Source organism: Manis pentadactyla, chromosome 1 (assembly GCF_030020395.1).
Source record: "Manis pentadactyla isolate mManPen7 chromosome 1, mManPen7.hap1, whole genome shotgun sequence".
Taxonomy (NCBI): Eukaryota; Metazoa; Chordata; class Mammalia; order Pholidota; family Manidae; genus Manis; species Manis pentadactyla.
Genome location: NC_080019.1, coordinates 122,146,799 through 122,169,345, shown reverse-complemented (window position 1 = coordinate 122,169,345; position 22,547 = coordinate 122,146,799). Strand labels below are relative to the sequence as shown.

The following is a 22,547-nucleotide window of genomic DNA, read 5'->3' as shown; positions in this document are numbered from 1 at the left end:
TCTGCAATGTATAAAGCTAATTATACAATAAAGCCCAAATAGAGCCTTGGATTTGAACCAAGTTTTGGTACTTGACTCCCATTAAGGCCACTGGGGCTTGCTCAGCTCCCTAACTCGTGTCTGTGCCCTGATGGAGGACAGCTTGGAGGTACAGCCTTGTCTAGACAAGGAGCATACATGTGAGCCCAGAGAAAAGCCGATAGCGGAAGAGGGGAAGATCTCCCTCGTGCATTAGGAGTCAGCTGTAAGGTGTTGGGGTGGAATGTTTCTTTCCCCTTTGCTTCCTCTTTTCTAATCAAAGGTCACTGGACTGCCTTGTTTTCTATTACCAGTTCAGATATTCTAACAATCAGTCTCTTTCAAACAACATAACCTCAGCCAACAGATTCTGAAACACCCATCTTTTACAAGAGGAAGGTGCCTCAAAAGATCTAGCTAAATAATGAATGGTTTATGTATCGGTGACAAGCTGAACCTGAACCTATCAATAGGAGATGAGCTTCTCAAGCCCTTATTTGGTTTGGGTCACAGTGCCACTGGAGGAAAGTAGAGAATATAGAAGATTTAGATTCCAGGGCATGGCCCCAGTAGACTGAGCTCAAGGACAGAGTATTAGCCTCATCTCCAGATTCACATATGATGGCCTAGAGCAGCACTTTGCATATGGTGGCTTCTTACATGAGTGGGCAGAATTGAACCAAGGAGAGCTGATAAAGCTGGGAGTTACTATTATACCTCTCAGGGATGCTTTTTGTCAACCATATGAAATCTAATTCCTTAGCTAGACAGTTCAGATTTCCTTTTCCTGGCTCCAATTTAGTTATTTAGTTTTTCCTCCCAAGGATCTTCTTCAAAAAGAGTAAAACAACATTGTGAGTTGAAGTATTTGTGTATGGTAAGCACACACTTTGGTTCTTACTTAAAATACGTTACCAAATTTGAGTGATATCTTTAGAATTGAAATTAACTCAGCTACACATCCCCTTCTGGCTCCCACCCCACCAGTCCTAACCTCCACTGGTGTTGCCTCTTCAGTTCCTTCACCTTATTTCTCTCCACAGCAGTATCACCATCTGCCCAGCTGGGAAGTTTGCTTGTTTACTTACTTTGTCAATCTTTCCTCCCCTTCTTCCCCAACACCGCCCCCCACCCCTGTGAAATATCAGCTCTACTGGACAGAGACTTCATCTGCCTTGTTCACTGCTCTTCCCTCAACACCTGAAGCAGTGCTTATGGTTGGTCAGCAAGCACTCAGTATTTGTTCAACAAACTAATGAAGAACTGTGAAATGAAGGGTTTAAATCAGATACGGGGTAAGTAAAATCTATTGTAAGTCAAATTTTATGCACATATGCATATGTGTATTATTCTTGGGCAGAGAAAATTTACAAGTTCTCCATATTCCCAAAATTCTGTGACCCCACAAAGGTGAGTACACCACTGGACCCAACACCTTTGTGAGTTGGTTGAGCTGCTGGATTCTGAGCCTTTGTCTAGCTTCCAGCTCTTTCTCTGTCATTCCCCTCCAGCCTGTTTTCTTGCTAGCCTGTGAACTCATCAAGGACAGGATTAGCTTCTGATTCATTTCCATACCTGCTTCAGTCCTGACCCTGGTCTGATAGCTTAGAAGCTGTTTGCTAAATGAATGAAAAGGACTGGAGAAAGTTAAGGGGGAATTAGAGAACATCCCTTTTCACAGTTTGGGCTCTTTTTTTTTTGTCCCCAGTTAAGATGGGATTTTACTTCTGCTCATTTAAATTTTGACACATTCACCAAATTCTTTATTTGCTGAACTTCTAAAATGAAATTTAAGATAGAGAGTGGGGAAGACAAGACATGCCTTCACCTTAAACAACCCATATTTGTGTTTCCAAAGAGGAGTACTTAAAATACAACATTTGTCATGGCATATTATTTATTTTGTGTGGGCAGCTCAGTAGCCTTTTTGGCATGAAATGCTGTAATTGTCTACTGTACATCAGCCACTTCCTCCTGGGCCTGAGACACTTTGACCTTTCCTGGACTTCAAGGTAGGCACCCTCAAGGCAACCAGTGACCATCTTAGGCAGTGAAAGGTGTCAAGTATCGTCCTCTCTTTCATGGCCAGAGGGGCAAGGATTTTGTTCACTGGATTTGATACAATAAAAGGGCAATAAAATGGTATGTCTTTATCATGAACAAAGTAACCAGCCCCTGAATGGATCAGTGTACCTATTTTCTGAGGAAAATACCAAATTCAGTGGTGATTATACGAATGTGGAAATTCAAATATCCCCGATATTCAGCCTTTTTTAGCTCTTTCTTTTTCCACATACTTTATCTGACAACTTTGTAAACTAAAAAGTGAAAGTGAAAGGAATTAAATTATATAGTTTGTTTTCCAAAAGCTTTTCTCTTCTTGATCAGTGTTATGATTATGATGCTGATTACCTCTTACTGAGTGTGAGGGAGCTATCGCTGGCCTTTTACAAATATTATTATAGATCCTCATATCACTCTACAATTATTATTGACATTTTACATATTCAAATCCTAAAATTCAGATTTTAAGTGATTTGCCCAGGGCCATCAGGAAAGTAGAGACTGGAATGGAGACTTTTGTGATTCCAAAATGATTCCCCGTCATGAGCCAAACTTCTTTCATTTCTCATTGACCACTCCCACTATGCCTACTACTTTCCCCAAAACCACAGGATTTTTACTCATCTCTCACTGGTTAATCCTTTTAGTCTCAGGTTTTCAGCAAAGTGGCCACTTGCATTCATAGGCTGAGACATTTTCAGACAGCACATGAAATTATTTTTCTTTCTAGTTCAACCACTTAAGTCCGGAGGCACATCTAGCTCAGCAAATCAACACTAGGGAGAAAAAAACAAACACTCCCAGTGGATAGATTAACATACCAATCCTGTGGCTAAAGGGAGTATTTTTTCTCTCTCCTTTGTTAGCCTAATAGGTGAGGTCTGTGCTTAGAGATTTCCAAAACACCTGAGATCAGCAATGACAAGTAGTGACTGTTCTGAGTTCACATAGGCAGTCAGTGATTTTGACATTTCCCCAGGGAGTTGGCCAGAGGTTAACATAAATTAGCCAGAGGTTAAACCTAAGAGGTCTGGTTAGATGGAGGAGAAACGTAAGGACCATGGAGCTTTGCTTAACCAAGGGGAGGAGAATGAACTGGTGAGTCTTCCCTTTTTATTAATCTTCCCCAAGTACCAGCGGCTGTGGTACTTGCTGTACTGGCTCTAGGGCCTGGAGAGGGTTAAGTCGGCTAGGGCTCCTGGAGAGAGGAGGGTTGGGGTGGGGTGGGGAGAATGCAGGGACTGAGAAAGTTTATCTTCTACACGATGGAGGTCTTGCCATCTTTACATGCATGGGACTTCACGAAGCTTCCTTCTTAGACATTTGGTAGAGTAATAGGGTTATACCCCGCATGGTGCTTGTAGAGGTGCCTCCCTTACCATCTGGGTTTCTGTGTAATTGGTCAAACTCAGGCAAAAATGGAAACTTTCTTTTTTAAAGTGTTTTTGGTGTATCTGCATAACTTAGGATCAGTGTGCTTTGGACTGAAATCATGCTAAGACCATAAAAATGTTTTAAGAACCAAGTACTGAAGAAGGAATAGAGTGTGGCTGGAGATTCAGCTCATAGTAACAAAAAGTTCTCACTTCTCCAATTCTTTTTCCCTGATGCCTCTTCCACCAAACATACTTCAATCTTGAAAAAAATAATCATTAAAACAAAAACTCCCACAGTGTCTATTTGCTGCTGACAAGTTTACATTTATTACTTTATTTGATCCTCAGAACTCAGTGATGAGGGAATTAATTCTATTCATAGAAAAGAAATCTCAGACTAGAGAGGCTAAGTAACTTGCCCAAGGTCTTCAGCTTGCAAAGGATGGTGGGGCCTCCAAGACCACTCCTTCCTCCTTCACACTCAACATTGTCTGTAGCTAAGTAATAAGAGGGAGACAGAGCTGGGGTGGAGATGGGACAGAGAGGGCGCACGGGGTGGGTGGGGGGCTAGAGGACATGGGTCATGCAGCAGAAAGGTGTCAGTTTCCTGCTTGGCCTCCTTGGTCCCTATGAGACCTGTGGAAAATCCCCACTTGCCCTCTCTCCACTTACCCTTGTTTGCTAACCTAGGTTTTTAAAATAAGTGACTTCACATATACCTGCACTGTCCAGTAAGGCAGCCACTGGCCACGTGTGATTTTTGAACACTAGAAAGTAGCTGGTCCAAACTGAAATGTGCTCTATGGTTAAAATACACACCAGATTTTGAAGACAGTGAAATAAAGCATAAAATATCTCCATTTTTGTATTGGTTACACATTGAAATGACAAAGTTTTGGGTAAGTTGGGCTAAATGAAATAAATTATGAAAATTAATTTCACCTCCTTTTTACTTGTTTAAGTTACAAATGTGGGAGGTTTAAGTTACAAATGTGGCTCATGTCAGCGGCTTGCATACCACACTGATCTTGCCAATGGCACAATGCTCTAAAATCTTCAGATGGGAGGATTTGAGAGCTAAAACCTACTCACCCACATTCACTGCCAAACAGTTCTGTGCCAGTTCTCATCCTTTTTCAACATCATGGAAAAAAATTACTATTCATGAAAAAATATGAGTTTTCATGAAAATCTATGGTTGCTCTTTATATTTCTCTAACCAGGTGTTGTGCTTGTTAAGTTTATTGCCTGGCATTTCAATTCTCTTACTCAGAGTGGGCATGGATAGCAAAGGATTACCACTATTTCCTTCTTTTTTTTTGGTGGTCAAACACTTCTAGAGACATCCACCAAAAAGCTACTGGGAATCCCACTGCGCTCACCTCAGGTCATCAGGGCAGGCAGCTGGGCAGGGGGAGGTGGCTGTGGATTTCTCCTTCCCGAACATTCCTCATGAGCTTGGGCAGAGAGCACAGATGCAAATCCTACCCGGTGGCTCAGAAAACTCAGTGTGTTAGGTCGGCCTGTCCGGCAGGATTCCTGGGCACACAATCTAAGAGAAAGCTGCTCCCTAGCTCCTGGCAACTGCGGTCCTGCAGGACAATGGACCCAGCACTGTCAGATCTTCAGAGTTTAAAGGGAAGCCAGAAAACTGTGTGTTTATGTGAAATAGCCTTATTATAAATTTTGGAAACAAATTCTTCTTCTTCTGTCTCTTTTTTTAATATTCAGTAGCCAGACAAAAAACAGGCATGGTCTAGTCCTGGCTTTTGGGGACTATCAGTCTGTAACTTTTACATCCTCTCCTACTTATCTTTTCCTGAAGCTCCTCACAGCCCAATCTGACTTCTATTTGCAATCCTCATTTCAAGTGAACAATCCCTTGTGATGTGTGAGAGGATTTGAGGTGAAAACTGCCTGAGGGGGAGAGGGGTGCCTGTGTGATTATTCAATTCAGTTAGGGTCATTTTGTTGAGCTCAGCACAGATATAAAGCATTGCACTAGCTTCCAGAGTTGAACCTTGTTTTGTCCTTCCAGTTTCCTGTTCTCTGGCCCTCACTTCTCCAGGAAGGGCAGCAGCTGGTACTCGCTGTGCCGGGCATGGTACCAGGTGCTCGGCAAACAGCATTTCGTTTCACCTGGTAACAACCCATGTGACAGACACCCCACTGTCCAGCGCTCCTTCCCACCACTGCCTAGCTCAGATAGTCTCTTTTCTCCTCTACTCTTTTTTTCCTAAAAGCGTTCCTTTTTTTCTCTCCAAATGTTTCATCAGCCCCTCCATTCGCAATCAGCTTGTCTTGTTTTCTCTTGAGGTCTCTCAGGACCCACAGCTTCCCTAACACTCCACAGGGGCCTTCACACCGCCAGCCTGACGTGAGTGGGAGCTTCAGGCAGTATTGCTATGGGACTTGGACTAGGATTTGGTTTCAGGCTGACTGGGTCTGAATTCTGGTCCTGTTAGGCAAGATATTTAACCTCTTGGAGCCATTTATAACATGGGGATAGTAATACCTACCATTCAGAGTTGTGGTGAGGATTAAATGAGGTTAACACTGCCTTTCCAAAAACAGCTTCTGCAAAACATATTGTTAGTAGATATTATGTAAAATGCCCCCTTTTCTCCCTATTGATTAGGTTTGAGAAATAGTAGGTGAAACAGGTAAGCGGATAACAGCAGAGCCTCCAGGAGTCTTTAATACATCATGATTCTTTGTGACTAAGAGGAGGATTATAGCGTACCCGATTTTCCAAACTCATGTATCCATGGAATCTTTGGTGTTCACAGATTCTCTCATGACTACTGCCCCATGGAAGCACTGTGGGAAAGGTTAGGATGTTGTCAGTGAATGAAAACTATTGTTATATCATCATCACCTTTCCAGGAGAACAAAAGTCATGATATCTCTGCCCAGCTGAGCACATATTAGCCTCTGTTTCAGAGTCCTTTCTGGCCACACTCGTGGCACTTGTTTTCTGGAGATGGTCATTCGGCTCCTGAGACACAAATACTGCTTTGTTCTGTCGGCCTCAATGCCCGGCTGTTCCATCAGTGCTCGCTGTCTGCACAGGCACCTACTGACTACATGTCAAAACTACGAGTGGCAGCGGCCCCAGAGAGCAAGGAGGACACGGGTTTGACAGGCGAGCACCGCGCTTTGTGGTGACATTTTTCTGGGTAACAGTGGAGGAGCCCTGGACCCAGACAGCAGATCTGAGCTTTCATCAAGGCCCCACGGCTAACTGTCTGGTTGTAGACACCTTTTTAAACCTTGCTAGTTGCCCGAGAATGGTGTCACTTACTCCTCTGGAGGCACAAGGTTTGTGAAGTTCACAAAAGAAACGTGGAAAGTTCCATGAAAATATAAAGAGTTCATTTACATCCAACGAGTCAGGTGTTAGGGTGTACAATTTGAAAATGTGAGAATACATACATTAATTGAAAGTGATGTTGAGACTATTACCACTTTCTCTGATTAAATTTGAGGAATGAAACTTGTCTGAGGTTTGCTATTATAGAAGCAAATAATATGTGAAAAGTTGGTAAGAGAAATCAGGAATTTTACACATCTGATTTATTTTGAATAGTATCCTCATATCACATTCTCCTCATATTCCATTAAAGGACAAAAATACCACTTAAATAATCAAAATTGAAAATCAAAAAGCAAGCCCTCTTTGCTCTTTCCTGTCTTCCATCAACATTTATATTAACAGCTTGGATGAAGATAAACTTATCTACGCTGCAACTGACCCCTTGTGATGAGGGAGAGACGGCAATATTAGTGACAGAATCAAGATTCAGAAAATTTTCTAGACTGGATTGCAGGAGAGAAGTTGGCAAAATGCAGTGTAACAGGCCTCAGTATTGAGTTTCCTGTTGTAAGTTATTATCAAAATACAAGGTGAGGGTATCAATGTCTTGAGCTTAATAGCTATGCATGAAAAAGTAATTGAAGTACTTTATTTGGTTATGGCTAAATTTTAATTGCTAATATGATATAGCTATAAAAATCAGTCCTTGGATGTCTCAGTAGGAGTCTGTTCTGCATAGTAGAATAAATAACATTTTGCTAGAATCTGTATGATTTAAGAAAGCTCTAGGAAGTTATTTTTAGTTATAGGATCCACCTAAGAAGCACAGTATATCTGGAAGGATATCTGAATATCAAGGTAAGAACTATTTAAAAAACATAGGCAGTGGCTCCCCGGTAACCATCATGGTGTTTGTCTTCCTGCAGTTGAGTGGCTGATGTGGAGAACAGAGTAGATTCTGTTGGTGGCCTGACTTATTTTCCTAAGGGAAGAGCTTCCTAACCATTTTGGTGACAGAATGTTAACACGACACCCCTGCAATGAATGTCGCCCTTGTATAATCCCCTCCAGTTGCTTGTAGGCACAGCCCATAGATATGATGAGTTGTAATTCCTGTGATTCTGTTATGCTATGTGCAGAAAGGAGGTTTTACCGATGTCAGCATGACTCAGATGAGTTCATCACAAGGGAGATCATCTGGGTGGGCCTGACCTAATCAGACAAGCCTATATGGGGACTGTGACCTTTCTGAAGTTAGATTTAAAACGTAAGAGGGATTTGAGGCAAGGGAGCTTCCAAGACTCGATGTGGCAAGGAACTCAGAGTGGTCTCTAAGAAGCAGCTTCTGGCTGACAACCAGGCAGAGAAGGGGGGCCTCTGTACTAAGTTACAAGCAACAAATCCTGCCAAAACCCACATGACCTTGATTGAGGGCCTTGATCTCCAGAAAGAGCATAGCCCAAATGACACCTCAATTTCCATCCTGTGATACAATGAGCAGAGGACTCAGCTAACTAGACTCCTAACCCACAGACACTGTGAGATAATAAATTTGTGTTGTTTTAAGCCACTAAGTTTGTTGTGCAGCAATAGTAAATGACCTACACCATCACAGCTGCCCAACGATTGAAGACACAGCCCTGTTAGGTAGTGAACAGCTTGTTTTAAGCAGCCAGTAGATGCTTATATGCAAAGGATGATAAAGAGCTATTTTTTCCAAGAAAGGAATTGGAGCCAAAAAGATCTCTGAAACATCCCTCCTGTTTAGTAATGATCTTATTCCATGAATAAACTTTAACAGAACATGCCATGTTGTCCCATTCCTTGATTTAGGGTAAATTCTTGTTCCAGAAATTGTCCCTGCCAATTAGCCCATGCATCTCATTACCTTTTGATTCACATGTACTGTGTTCTCGTCATTAGCCTCATCGAACAAGGATCTGAAGCAGCACTTTTACTTCAGGAAGAACAGGTGTCAGTACTTCTGTTTTATTAGCCCTGGTGGGCCATATAGGAAAGCCTGTAGCTGATATGCTAATATGATCATCACTTTTACATTGGCTTTTGATTCTCACTAAAGAGTTAAGGGCCTTTCTTACTCCAAAAAAGAAAGCATAAGGGGGAAAATTAATAGGTTGAACTATTTCAATAATTCTTTTGAACACTGTGGATAAAGTGAAGGTTCCTGTGGCCAGGATTCTCACCTGGCCCTGGTTGGCTTGCTCACTACACAGGTGTGGGCATTACATTGTTATTGACTCTATATAAAGAGCCCTGCCCAGTGCACTGGGCGACACGGTGGTATGGCTGCGAGGCTGCAGGAGAGCAGAGCAGAGGCTGGAGTGGTGGCAACACTGAGGACAGAGAACTGGGATGGCTGTGTGAGCAGAGAGGCCCAGAGGATGGCTGTGTGGATAGAAAGGCCCAGATGACAGCTGTGTGGAAAGAGAAGCCCAGAGGCAGAGACAGGCTTGCTGCATGCAGACTCACTCTTAGTGGACAGGATTCTAGTGATTGACCTGCCATGATGGAAATAAAGTTGGGTATAACCCTTTCACCGCAGGAACGTTCTACTGTCATTTCTTTGGTTGCGTTGAATCCATAGTGAACTTGCTCAGGGCTGAAACTGATTGTCAAGACAGCTACACATTTCTGAAAGTTACTTTAACATTTATAAGATATTTTATCTATCATCATCTACTGTATCTATCTGTCTATTTAACTATCATTTACTTAGTTATTTTTTAACAAACAGGGAAGAGATCCATTGACATTTAGATTGAGCTTCTCCTAGCCATAAGCAGTGTCTTTCACAGAAACCGCTTTCCCTGTCTTGGTTATTAGGGATGTGATTTTAATTCTGCTCCTATGGAAGTCAGCACTTCCCAATCACCCTCACCAGGAGGCAGCCGGTCTTCCCAGTTCACCAAACCTCCCATTTCCCATAGGAATCCTTCCTCTGGCTCTTTTCTTTTTTTTATTCTTTTCTCAAATTTTGCTGCCATTTTCTTTTTCTCAGTCTAATCCCATTAAAATAAAGTACCTTCTACCTGCTTGGAACAGAGTGTCTAATAAACATACTCCAATTTATTTTTACTTTTTATTGAAATATATAAAACAGTGGTATCAATAAAATGTAGTTATCCTAGTTGTACAATTGACTCCTATCATTAATTAGTTTTGCTCATTTTTGCACTTCATATAAATAGAACTGTGCATTGCTTTGCTGGACTTCATTTACTCAGTATAATGTCTGTGAAATTCATCCATGTTATGTGCATCAGAAGTTCATTCCTTTTTATTTTATTGTTTATTGTTTTTCATACAATACTCCATTGCATGAAAGCAAGACTATCTTCTGCTGTTGATGTACCTTTAGATTATGGGTAAAGCTGATCTGAATATTTTTGTACAAATCTTCTCGTGGACATATACATTCACTTATCTTATATAAAAGATAACAAGTCCATTTTTCAAAATGTTGCACTAATTTAAACTCCCAACATTGTGTGAGTACTATTGCTCCACATCTTTACCCACTCTTGGAATATTCACTCTTAATTTTAGCTGTTCTGTGGCTATATCATTGTGTTCTATCATTGCATAACTTTAGAGTAAGTCCTCAAATTGGGTTGTGTAATTCTCCCAACTTTGTTCTTTTTTAGGATCATCTTGGCCATTGCATATTATTGTAGTTGTATTTTGTGTTTCCTTAATGACACTCTATTGAGCATCTTCTTGAATGTTATAGTCCATTTGGAAATCCTTTTTTGTAAAGTGACTGTTCAAGTCCTCTGCAATTTGTTATTGTGTATATACTTATTTTTTAAGTTGGTTTGTAGTAGTTTTTATATATAGATAAATACATATACCTAATAACTTCTCCAAAGATCTTTTGATGATCAGAAGCTTTTAATTTTTAATTAAGTCAAATATATAGTTTGTTTTTTCTTGTTTCCTATATAAGAAATATCTGCCTACTTGAAGTCAATGAAAATTTTTTCTGTTTTCTTTCAGATGATTGAGTGTTTCAGATTTTCATATTTAGGTGTATATACTAACACTAGTGAACTTTTGTGTATGTTGTAAATTGGGTGGAAAACTCATTTTTCCAGTACCATTCATTTTGCTACAGCGCTATTTATTGAGCAAACCATCCTTTCCTCCACCGAACTGTAGTTGTTCCTTTTTTGTAAATGAAGTGATTGTAATATTTGAATCTCTTTCTTGACAATTTTTTGAATTTTTTATCTATTCTTGCATATTTCTCATTTTCCTTGAGTAAGTCTTTGAAAACTTTGTGGGAAGTTCAGTTCTGGTGGTTTAATTCCTCCACATTTGTTCTTTTTGAAAATTTTCTTGATTACTTTAGGCCCTTTGCATTTCCATGCCAATTTTGGAATCAGCTCAACAGTTATCACAGAAAATGTCCACTGTGATTTTAAAGGTGATTAGAAATCCTCAAAGGTAATATATCTTGTCATTTATTTAGATTTTTGTCTCAGCAATAATACAAAGTTTTCAGTTTAAAGGTCTTGTACAACTTTGTTAGAGCTATTGCAAGGTAATTGGGTTTTTTCCCCCCTTGATAGTATTATAAATGGTATTTAACTTCATCTTCAAATTGCTTATTAGTAGTATATACAAATACAATTATTTTTTCTATATTGACTCCATATCCAGGAACCTTGATAAATTCACTTATTAACTCTAATAATTTGCTTGTACGTTATTTTTGGATTTCTTTACATATACATATAATTACATTGCCTGCTTGTAAAGAGAGTTTTACTCTTCCCCCAAGGTTTATTTAGATAAAATTGACATATAGCATTGTGTAAGTTCAAGGTGTACAATGTGTTGGTTTGATATACTTGTGAAATGATTATCACTGTAATATCAGCTAACACCTCCAGAACATAATTACCATTTCTTTTTTGTGGTGAGAACATTTAAGATCTACTCTTTTAGCAACTTTCAAGTATATAATGTAGTATTGTTACTTCTTATTTTCCAATTGTTATAAGCTTTATTTCTTTTTCTTGCCTCATTTCAGTGGTTAAAACTTCAAGTACTATATTGGATATTAGTGGTAATCATTGGTAATCATATTTTGCTTGTGACCTCAGGAAGGAAATGTTCAATATTTTGTCATTAGATGTGATGCTAGCTGAAGGCTGTTCCCATCCTCCTATCTATTTCTAGTTTGCTGAGAGGTTTCTTTTCTTTCTTCTTTTTAACTATGTACTGAATTTTATGAAAGTATTTCTCCATGTCTATTGATATTACCTTCTGATTTTCCTCCTCCAAATGTTAACATACCAAAATAAATTGATTTTCAAATTCTTGTTCTTTTAAAATAAACTCCATTTGGTAATGATGCATTACCTTTTTAATATGTCACTGATTTAGTTATTCTATTTCAGTATGATTTCATCTATATTTATGATAGATCTTAGCCTGTAATTTTCTTTTCTTGTAACATACCTATCAGACTTTTAAGTATTTAAGTATGCTGATTTCATAAAAATAGTTGAGAATTTGAGTTTGGGCAAGAACAATATCACCAAATACCTACCTTAAATATTTGAAGTGATTTATAAGCCATCTGGGCTTGAAGATATCTTTGAATAAAAACTTATAGTTACACATTAATTTTTTTTAATAACCATAAAAATACTTCAGATTGATTTATGGCTTACTGATTGTATTAATCTTTCAAACTTAGTATTATTGATTTTCTCTATTGTATGTCTGCTTTCTGTTTTATGTATTTCTGCCCTTACCTTTATAATTTCCTTTCTTATATATTTTAAGGTTTAATTTGCTTTTCTTTCTATAACTTTTTGAGTTGGAAGCTTACTTTGTTGATATCAAATATTTTTATCTTTTTTGACATATACATCTAAAACTATAAATTACTCTCTGATCACTGCCTTAAATGCATCTCACAATTTTGACTTGTTAATTTTCATTTTCATGCTGTTCAAAAGTTTTCCTAAAGTAATTTCTTACTTGACTCATGTGTTATTTAGAAATATGTTGTCTAATTTCCAAACATTTGGGAAACTTTAAGTTATCATTCTGTTGTTAATTTCTAGTTTAATTATAATTACACTCTATGTTCCAGAGTGTAGTCAACTTAGGTAAATATTTTATGTGTGCTTTAAAAGAATTTGAATCATGCTGTTTTGGGCTACAATTTTCTGTATTTGTTAATTAGATCATTTAGCTAATAAAATTGTTCAAACTTCTTATATTCTTACTGTTTTTTTTTTCCTGTCTGATGGTTATATCAGTTAGTGAGAATGGCATGTTAAAATCTCCAATGATAAGAATGGATTTAAAGTTCTATCAATTTTGCTTTACATACTTTGAAACTATATTTATAGATACACAAAAATTTAGGATTGTTACACTCCTCTGTTGAATTGATCTTTTAGCTTATGAAATGTACTTTTCTTGCATTTCTTTCCTTAAAGTCTATTTTGTTTGACATTAATATAGTTATAAGCAGTTTTTTCTTGTTACTCTTTTCATGGCATATTTCCCTGTTCTTTACATTTAATGTGTGTGTCTTATAAATAGCATATAGTGGGTATTCTTTTATTATCTAGTCTGACAATCTTTGCTTTCAATCATAGTATTAAGGCTACTTCATTTAATAAAATTACTGGTAGAGTTGGTTAAAGTTCATAGTGCTGTTATTTGTTTTCCATCTGTTCTATTTTTGTTCTTTTCTTCTTAACATTATGTCACAGTAAGTCCCATGTTTCTACATTGACTTTATAAATTTTTTTCTAATGGCTCCATCATAGCTCATTGTTTTCATGTTTTATATCTTACCGAACCATTATCTGTCATTTGGTTCTTCCAATAACTTTGCTATAGACAACATTGCACTGGACATCTGTGTATATATATATATATCACTTTCTACTTCATGTATTGTTATCCTTAGTGTATATTTCTGGTGTGGAATTACTGATTCAAGAGAAAGAAACATCTATATAATTCTTGATATCATTTGTTACCTCACTTTCCCTAAAGAATTATTCTAATTTACAAGGTTATTAGCAGTATGTAACTGTAGTGATTTAACAGTAGTCTTGCTAGCAAGACTACTCTTTTAATAAAATTCCTCTTTTAATAAAAAAAATTGTTGTATAGAGAAGAACTTAAGGGGGACCAGATTTATGATTAGCAATGCCATTTCTCTGTGCAGGTAACACAAAGAAAAAAGTAAGTCATTTACAAAGTATTCATTTCAGCTACAAGCAGGACTAAAATTCCAAACTGTTCTCTTCTGTTGTGCATGCTTGGACTGTGGCAATAAGCCCCTATGAGTAATTGAGTAAAAGAATGCATATTTATAACATAATATTTGAGTTGGCATATACATTTTATTTGAGCCTAATAAAACTATAATTCCATTCACAAAACCAGCACAGGTTTATAGAGTCAGAGGGAAGATCAGAAAAGAGAAAGAAGACCTAACTGAAAATATGCTTAAAAGCAGAGTGGACACATTTTTCTAAGTTACATTTAAATCTTTAAAAAATCTGAATAATCTCAAAATAGAGGGGCTGCATCACTAAACTTAATTTTTTTCCCAGGTGGGTAATGTTGAGCCCTGGAAAGGAACTCTTAAAATTGTAATTACTTTGCAGAGCACTTAAGGAGACATTATCTCATTTGAGCACAAGTACTCTGTAAGGCATGTATTTCTAATCGTTTTGTCAAAGAGTAAACTGGAATTCCCTAGAGGTGAAATTATTTACTTAAGGTCACACAGCTAATAACTAGTAGAGCAGTGACTCAAACTTTCATTTTTGCTTCTTAAACCTGTGACCTTTCCTCTCCGTTTAAGGATTTACTTTCAACAACTATTATTAAAATCTTGATCTACTACAGTTACTTATTAGAAAAAACTAATGAAAATGACCATATTGAAGAGGAAAACTTTTTCAAAAAATTAAGCCATTAGGCTTATTGTAACAAGATCTAAACTGGCATAAAATTCAGGAGAGTGCATCATTGAAAAGTACTAGAGAAACACAGTAAAAACGCATTTTATTGTCATTACACCTCTGTGATCTGGACACAGGGACTCAAGAGTAATAAAACACACACACACAAACAACAGAACCAATATAACTGTGTGGTAATGATGTTCACAATCAGCTTCTCTCTGGGTTTTCCAAATACACTAAAAATATAGTTTTTGAAATTTAAAAAAGCAATTCTCTGAAACTTTGTTGTAGAAGATGGAAACTAAAAATTGGCTTTAAATAAACACATCTACTGTTTAAAGCTATTTGTTTTCTCCTAAAACCATATCTCAAGTCTTAATTCATGACAAGTATTAACTAACCTACTGCTAAAGGTAGAGTTATTTCAGCATTTCGGAGTACTCAGTGTAAATACCTATAAGCTCTGTTTTGAAAATGTTTCATGTCCACAGATTATCTCTTAATTCACATCATCCTGCTGTTTTAAAAAGCAGTATACCTATTTATACTTTCAATCCTTGTCAGTCATATTATGATAAAACAAAGCTGAATTTGAATAGAGCTAGATATATGTGTGGATCATATCTGAGATTATTTTTTCATCTTCCTCCAGTAAATTCATATGAACAATTATTTTAAAAAATCTTACACCTAAATACAGTAAATCTGGTCCGAAACATGAGGTAGTTTATAAAAACCAGAGATGTATTTAGAACCAAATCAGTCTGCCCATTCCTTGCTTCTCTTGTCTAATGTTTCAGTTCCATATGCCAGGGCAGCAAAATGAGTCTTTCTTTTTTTATTATATCAGCTGACAGCTGTAAGCAATCAGCCTGATTCAACCAGCTGAAACCAGATTTCTCTCCCAACCAACACCCCGGTATCTAAAGTTTGTGTTTCTTGGAACAAAAGGTTATGTTTATGTGAAAAAAGAAAAATAGAGCCATATTTTATTTATCTCCAGGAGGTGTTTGGTTACCGGACCCAGAACCTACGTAGAGCCCTGTGCTTTGTAATATCCGCGCTGACCTGTGGGGTCCTTCTGCTGGTGTTCTACTGGAAGCCCCAGTGGAGAGTGTGGGCCAGCTGCATCCCATGCCCCTTGCAAGAAGCAGACACTGTATTGTTAAGGACGACGGTGCGTGCCCTGCTGTGTCATAGCTGTGGTACAGTCAATGACTGGCCAGCATTCAGAATCAATGTTCAGCTATTTAAAAGTTCCTCTGTCCTCAAATAGGAGATGGCAAAACTATCCCTACAATCTACTTGCCATGTCTTGATTTTGACCCAGAAGTGAAGCACATTTCCTCCATGTCAGCCCGGGGAAATTTCTACCATATCAGGCTAATTGTCACTGCTCTCAGCCAGGGCATGAGCAGTCCCTCAGTGTCCTAACTCTTAAAGAGTAACATGGGAATAATCATTCAGTTTCTCAAAAATATGTATTTTGACGGAAATTAGACAATTTAAACATCTAGGTGTCATTTTAAGATAGCCAGAAACTATTTGCTGGATACAAAACTTTCCTGCAAAGTGTATCTTTGTCTTTATCTTCTAGCACAGTGATTCTCAAATTTTAGTGCAAATCAGAATTACCTGGAAGGCTCCTTAAAACACAAACTGTTGGCCCCACCCCAGAATTTCTGATTCAGTAGGTTTGGGGGTGGGGCTGAGAATTTTTATTTCTAGCAAGTTCTAAGACAATGTTGATGCTCTTGTCTGCAGCCCAAACTGGAAGCACTGGTCTAGCACTTGGTAGGCATTTAGTTGATTGTGAGCCTTACTGAATAACGTTTGAGAATTTCACAGGCTGGATTGTGTTCTCTAGGATGAATTCCAAAGATACATGAGGAAGAAGGTGATCAGCCTCTACTTACGCACACTGAAGTTTCCTATAAGCAAGAACCCTGAAGAACCGCTGGTGTCTGACCGCCACTCTGTCATAAACCAAGCTGTATTGAAGCCAGAATTAAAAGTAAGTGATTTTAAGAGTGCAGTGTTTTGGCTGTTCTTGCTAAGAAAGAACAAAGTTCTGAATATCACACTGCTGGGCTGGGATTTACAACTATTTATCAAGAAAAGTGAGAGCCGCATGGGGACCCTTACTAAGCACTCCTCACCTCCCCCGATGGGCTTTTCTTTGTGAATAACGTCTGTTCTGTCACATTTGTAATTGTAGCTACGATGTATCCGAGTGCAGAAAATCAGGTATGTTTGGAACAACTTGGAGAAGAAATTTCAGAAAGTTGGGTAAGTCCAACTTTTCCTTAGCACCCTTCAGGATGTAAGGAAGAAGAACACTGATTTGTTGATACTGTGAACTAAAGTGTATTTCCTGTCTGATCACATCCCAGGTCGCTGGAAGACAGCAACTCCTGCTATGACATTCATCGTACATTTGGACTGGGTCTGACCAGTGAAGAACAAGAGGTCAGGTAGGCTTTGCTCCCTGAGAGGAAACTCTGCCAGCCGAAACTGAAATATCAAACCACTGATGATCAGCAAGGTGTTGACATGATGTTTCATCAACTTCATATAATCTCATTCATTTACCAGCAACAGAAAGATGTTATAAATTGTTCTCATCTTAGGCAAACTTATTAAAAAGAAAAGACTAAAAGAACAACTCAATCAAAAAACATTTGATCTTTTCTCTTAGGATTCTAGAACAGTCTCTGTTATCTTTTTTTATTATTTTCTCAAAAATCATGAGTCATTTTGGAAATGTCACCTTCTTAAGCCTCCAGATCTTCTGTGAGAAACACAGTATACTGATTGTGTTTTCCTATGGGAAGCAGTCCTGGAGATGATGACTTTGTTTGCCCAGTTAGCTGTGTTGTTCACCACTGTATTTACCGCATCTAGAATAACGCCCGAGTCATGGTAGAAGCTCAATAGGTATTTGTGGAATGAGTGAATAAATGAAGGCATTCATTAATCTATTAACTAAATGCCTTTAATATGCCAGGCAATTTGCAACACACTAGGGAGCTAAGGATAAATAAGACTTGGTCATTGTCCCAGATACTCACTGACTAGTGGGAAAGAGAGACAAAGAACAGGGCATAATCATGAGAATGATACCTAAAGATGTACAGAGATTAGACAAATACAGCATAATGATAGCATAGGAAATGTGTATGCTACTCAGTAAGTCTCAGTGACCCAGATGCCGTGCTTCCCTCACCTGTAATTTGAAATGGTGAATACTGATGAATCTGAAAGTAAACCATGGCAAGCCTTCCCCAGAATCTTAATAATCACCTGCATTTCTTACCCAATTTTAGGGACATTACCTGCCTGACCTTCTCCACAGTCTATTTAAACCATGAATTCTCAAACTAAGAAGCAATCTGGTACTTAAAGTACAGGTTCCTGGACTTTGCCCCATCATGCATTAGTAGTAGGAGCTAGGGGTAAGGGTGTGAGAGGAAACATGCATATTTAGCAAGCACTGCCACAATCCATATCATATGTATATCACATCTGAAAATTACTGAACTGTTGTTTTTTAGGTTCTCCCCGTGCCTGAACACTATGAAAAATGAACCAAGCATCCACACTATAACAATATTGCAAGATGCCTTAGAAATGGTATCATTATATAAGATTTCAGATGCAATGCTTACTGCATTGAAAAATCAAAAAGTCATTAAAGTCATTAAAAACGTATTGGTTTACTAACGTAAGTGTAAGACATTTAAAGGATTGATCTACTTAGGAAATCTGGTTGATAAATATAGATATACTCTTCCTGAGAAACTATTTCCACAGGGAAGGTTTCCCATCAGTGTAGCTACCTCACATTTGTCCTTGTTTATCAAGTGCCTAGCTTTAATAAACATCATACAGAATTAAATTTAAATCTGGTCCACACAGTAAAGAACTTGACAATCTAATAAGCAAGATGAAGAGTATAGTTTCCCCAAATATGAAGAGTAGAGGAGATAATCTACTTGTAAACACATAGGTATATTTTATTTTGTAGGCTTTTCTATCTGGAGGGTAAAGAGAATAAGCAGAATTTGGAGTATTACTGCCCATCCCCCACAAGTATCTCTCTTCCTTTTTTAGTGTAAGGCTAAGGCCTTTTCTCAAAAACTAAATGATTGATGGATCGGTTGAGTGAAATCAATTTCCTAAATGTATTTGAGCTTGCTTGTGTGTGAAGCAAGGATACCATATGAGAAATAAGGATGGGGGAGTGGTGCACAAATAGCTCAGATAAGGAGAAGCCACTGACTCTAAATGCAACCTTCTTTTTTTGGCTTCGGAGCAGCCAGACAAAGAGGGGAAATGAAGAGATTTACACAGCTCTCACTTTTCAGTAGCAAAAACAGCTAATCAGGACATCAGGAGAGTAACTTTACCACAGAGAGAATTGTCAGAGGGCTTTAGGAAGAAAGCAGGGGAATTATTCCAGGAGATTCCTTGTTCCCATCTTCACTCATTCATGATCTGAATGCAACTTTCCATGTTAGAACCTGTCCTTGACAGGTCCACAGACACTTTTCATAGTTCTCTTATCTCATGGAAACAGAGCCTATGAAAAAAACACAGCTACCGCATCTTCCATCTGTCCAAGTTGTCTTCTTATTAGGTTTTAAGTCGAGTGTCTCTTTACCTTCTCACTCATACCACCGTGCTCCTGCCTCCCTGGTTTAGCTTGAGAAGAGAAGGGAAACTTCCTGGAAGTAGAGATAGCAAGCATCTCTTCCCTGGGGATCAGCTCCAGACCCATCACCTTGTGGGTAACCCCACTCTCTGGAAGAAGAAAAAGACTTTGATGGGTAGAGTTTGCCAAATCCTATAATGGGAATGCCCCAACCAAGACTGATTTCAAGACATTAGTGTGACATCACTGAACCTGGAACTGGGAAGAGATGCTCACAATTGGCTCAGTGATACTGCAGGGCCAGACTGTGTTACCATTTGTCACACCACTGAGAAAAAGGGCATGCCTGATAGTAACGGAGGAAAGGAATCCAAGTGACGGGTAGCAAAAGAGGGCAGGTTGGTCATCAGTGCTCAGCTCCAAGCTCATGGAGGCTGTCTAGGAGAAGAGAGCATATCAGGAAAGAGAAAGAAAAAGCAAGAAGGAGGCAGGAGATGATAGAGAGATTAGGGCCCCCATGAGACTCTACTCTCTTACTGCTCACATCTGGTGGGAAGCAAAGGTCAGAAAAGAAATCGTACTTCTATACCATGACCTTGATCCCCTTTGAAAGCTCCATCTTAGAAAGCAGCCCAATCGTAGATGCTTTCCCATCAGATAATTCTTTATGAATCAACAGGGAAGGGTGGTTGGAGTAGAGGAGAGAGTCTTCACTCATTCTGCTGGAGGCTAATAAAACCGTCTCAAATTTAGAAGTGAGTAAGTTACTTAAAAATATAACCCACAGTTCAATGGGTCTGGGCCCATTAAAAGTACAAAATCATTTAACTCTAAAGCCTTGGTTCAGAGCAAAGCCCCATGGCAGCATCAGTAAGCCTACATCCTGGGTCTCCCTGGCAAGATCCTGCCTGGCATTTCTCCTCCTCCACCTGTACCCAGATGTCCTCCTGGTCCTCTGCCTTCTGGATCCTCCAGCATGAAAATGTTCTGGGCACTTCCCCCAAAAAGCTGACTGGAAGTGTCTCATGAAACTTACATATAGGGCATGAAATCCTGTAAGAGCCTGACTTTCTCTCAGACCATCTGGAAATGTGCTTGAGGAAATGAGAGAAATAGAGCAGTCACAGATGAGGACTAACTGTGAAACACAAATGACTTTCATGTCATTTATAAAATGAAGCTTCTCTGTATAAACGGCTCATTAAAATATAGAGGCAGGTTCAAGGACTGCTACAGATTTTTTTCCCCTGGAAAGCAATTTCTCAAAACATGCCAATCTTTTCATTATTATTCTTTTAATGGGAGGGTTCTAAGACCAACATCGCTGTTATACTATATGACCATACCCAAATCCCAGCGATCGGATGCCATTTCTATTCGTCTGTTAATTTCTTAGGTCTCCTTGCCTGTATAGAGCAGGAGTGTTAGGGGGTTGAGGATTGGCTTGCAGTGTCACCTGGGAACTACTTCAGACTCTATAAGCCTGCTTCCTAAAAATCCCCAGGTTCCCGGAGGTGGATCATGCAGGGTCCCCTGGCTCAACATTGACTGTCTGGGAAACTGAAGGTCTCCCATCCTCTGTTGGCGGCTTATCAAATGGAAGCCGAGTGGCCATGTGTAGTCTGAAAAAGTGATTCTGACATGGTCCTCCTGTCCCCTGGAGAACCCCCTGGAGCCTACTCTTCACCACCTGGAGCCTAAAGGGCCTGGCACACAACATGTTCTCATGAATAAATAGGTAAATGAATGAATTAACAAGTAATCAAATTGAAAAGGGACATAGACCATCCAAAAGAAAGTATTGCTAGTCATTCATGTTTGTTTTTCAGAAATAAATACATTCCAGCAGATTGACTACCACCGCCCGGTGTCAGGAGCCCTCAGTGCTCCTTCACGTGCAGCTCGTAGGCAGTGCAGATCCTTTAATCTTCTTTGGAGAGGGACATTCTACCTCCAAAGCAATTATTTCTCTAATAGATAGTTCTGAATATTAGGCAAGTCTATTTCATTTTTTTTCAGCCTAATTAGTTCTGTGAGACCCCCTGGAATAATTTTAGGGCCTCTTTCCCTGTCAGCTGGTCAGATTTTCAAAGTCAGAGCATGTCATCTCCTTTGTTCCTGGGAACTTATCTCATGACCCAGCATCAAGCTTCATATTCCTTCTGGTTGCTCAGTCACTGGGCAATGTCCCTAAAAATTCTGCTTGGTTTGTGCCGAGACTGAGATGGGGACACGATCCCTAAACAGAACATGATTCTGGTAGGAGACAGCAGAAAAGATGCAGCAACCAGGTACATGCCAGGCTGTGAGTCGAGCAGGGCCCAGATGAACCCTAACTAGGAAAATCCACAGGTATTTCCTAGTTATTAATCCAGCAGACGTCAGTCCCCATGGGAGCTGAGCTCCTCTCCCTTTAACAGTGACATCAGAAACCATCTCACCAGATGGGGATGACAAAGCATGGGGTCCGGAGCCTGTTCCTCTCTGAACTGACTGGCCCCAGCCTGTGTGCTGCCATGGTTTGTAAACCAGGGAGAGAGTACTGTACGCAGGGTCAGAAGGGTCCTCATTAGTTAATTCCAATATTTAAGGACATTGCCTGTCTCAGACACTGTGCCTCTACATGGTAGAAAAACAGAGGTGAAAACCTTCCATCCCTACCATTAAAGAAGGACTAGGAAATTTTTGGAGAAAGACATATAACTAACTATACATTACAATTCTAAGGGACACAGGCTGTTACTAAGAAAAGAAGGGATATCAGAGGAGAGGAAATTACAGCTAATTGTGCCTGTGGGAGCAGGGAAGATTTCAAAGATAGCTGCCATTCATCGAGAACTTGTCACGTCCCAGGCACTTGTGCTAAATGCTTTCCATGTTTATAGCATCTGCTACTGATAGCAATTTTATTAGGCTTGTATTATCAAGCCCATTTTATAGATAAGGAAACCGAGGCTCACCTATCATTCACCCACTCACTCATTCAACAAATAATTCTTGAGTGCATTTTACATATTTGGCCCTGTTTTAGGCGTTCACAATAGATTAACATCCTATTAGAGTGGAGGATACAGTCTATTATTTGCATGTTGATTCTTGAGTTGTATTGTACTTAAGATATTTTTTTAATCAGAAAAACAACTTTG

General features: G+C 39.0%; 1 protein-coding gene across 4 annotated transcripts in view; it reads left to right on the top strand.

Moving 5' to 3' along the window:
• Window positions 1-3,000: 3,000 nt before the first annotated feature.
• ATP13A5 (ATPase 13A5) overlaps window positions 3,001-22,547 on the top strand; it is a 95,944-nt gene continuing 76,397 nt past the window's right edge. For 3 of the 4 annotated variants that reach the window (XR_005022671.2, XM_057501225.1, XM_036875247.2), the window contains exons 1-5: window positions 3,001-3,180; window positions 15,751-15,924; window positions 16,615-16,761; window positions 16,966-17,036; window positions 17,141-17,221. Coding sequence is in view for 3 of the 4 variants with exons in the window: in XM_057501225.1 (XP_057357208.1) it covers window positions 3,121-3,180; window positions 15,751-15,924; window positions 16,615-16,761; window positions 16,966-17,036; window positions 17,141-17,221 (533 nt within the window). In the remaining variant the exon portion in view is untranslated. The remainder of the gene's footprint in view (window positions 3,181-15,750; window positions 15,925-16,614; window positions 16,762-16,965; window positions 17,037-17,140; window positions 17,222-22,547) is intronic. The other variant, XM_036875248.2, reaches the window with a different exon arrangement.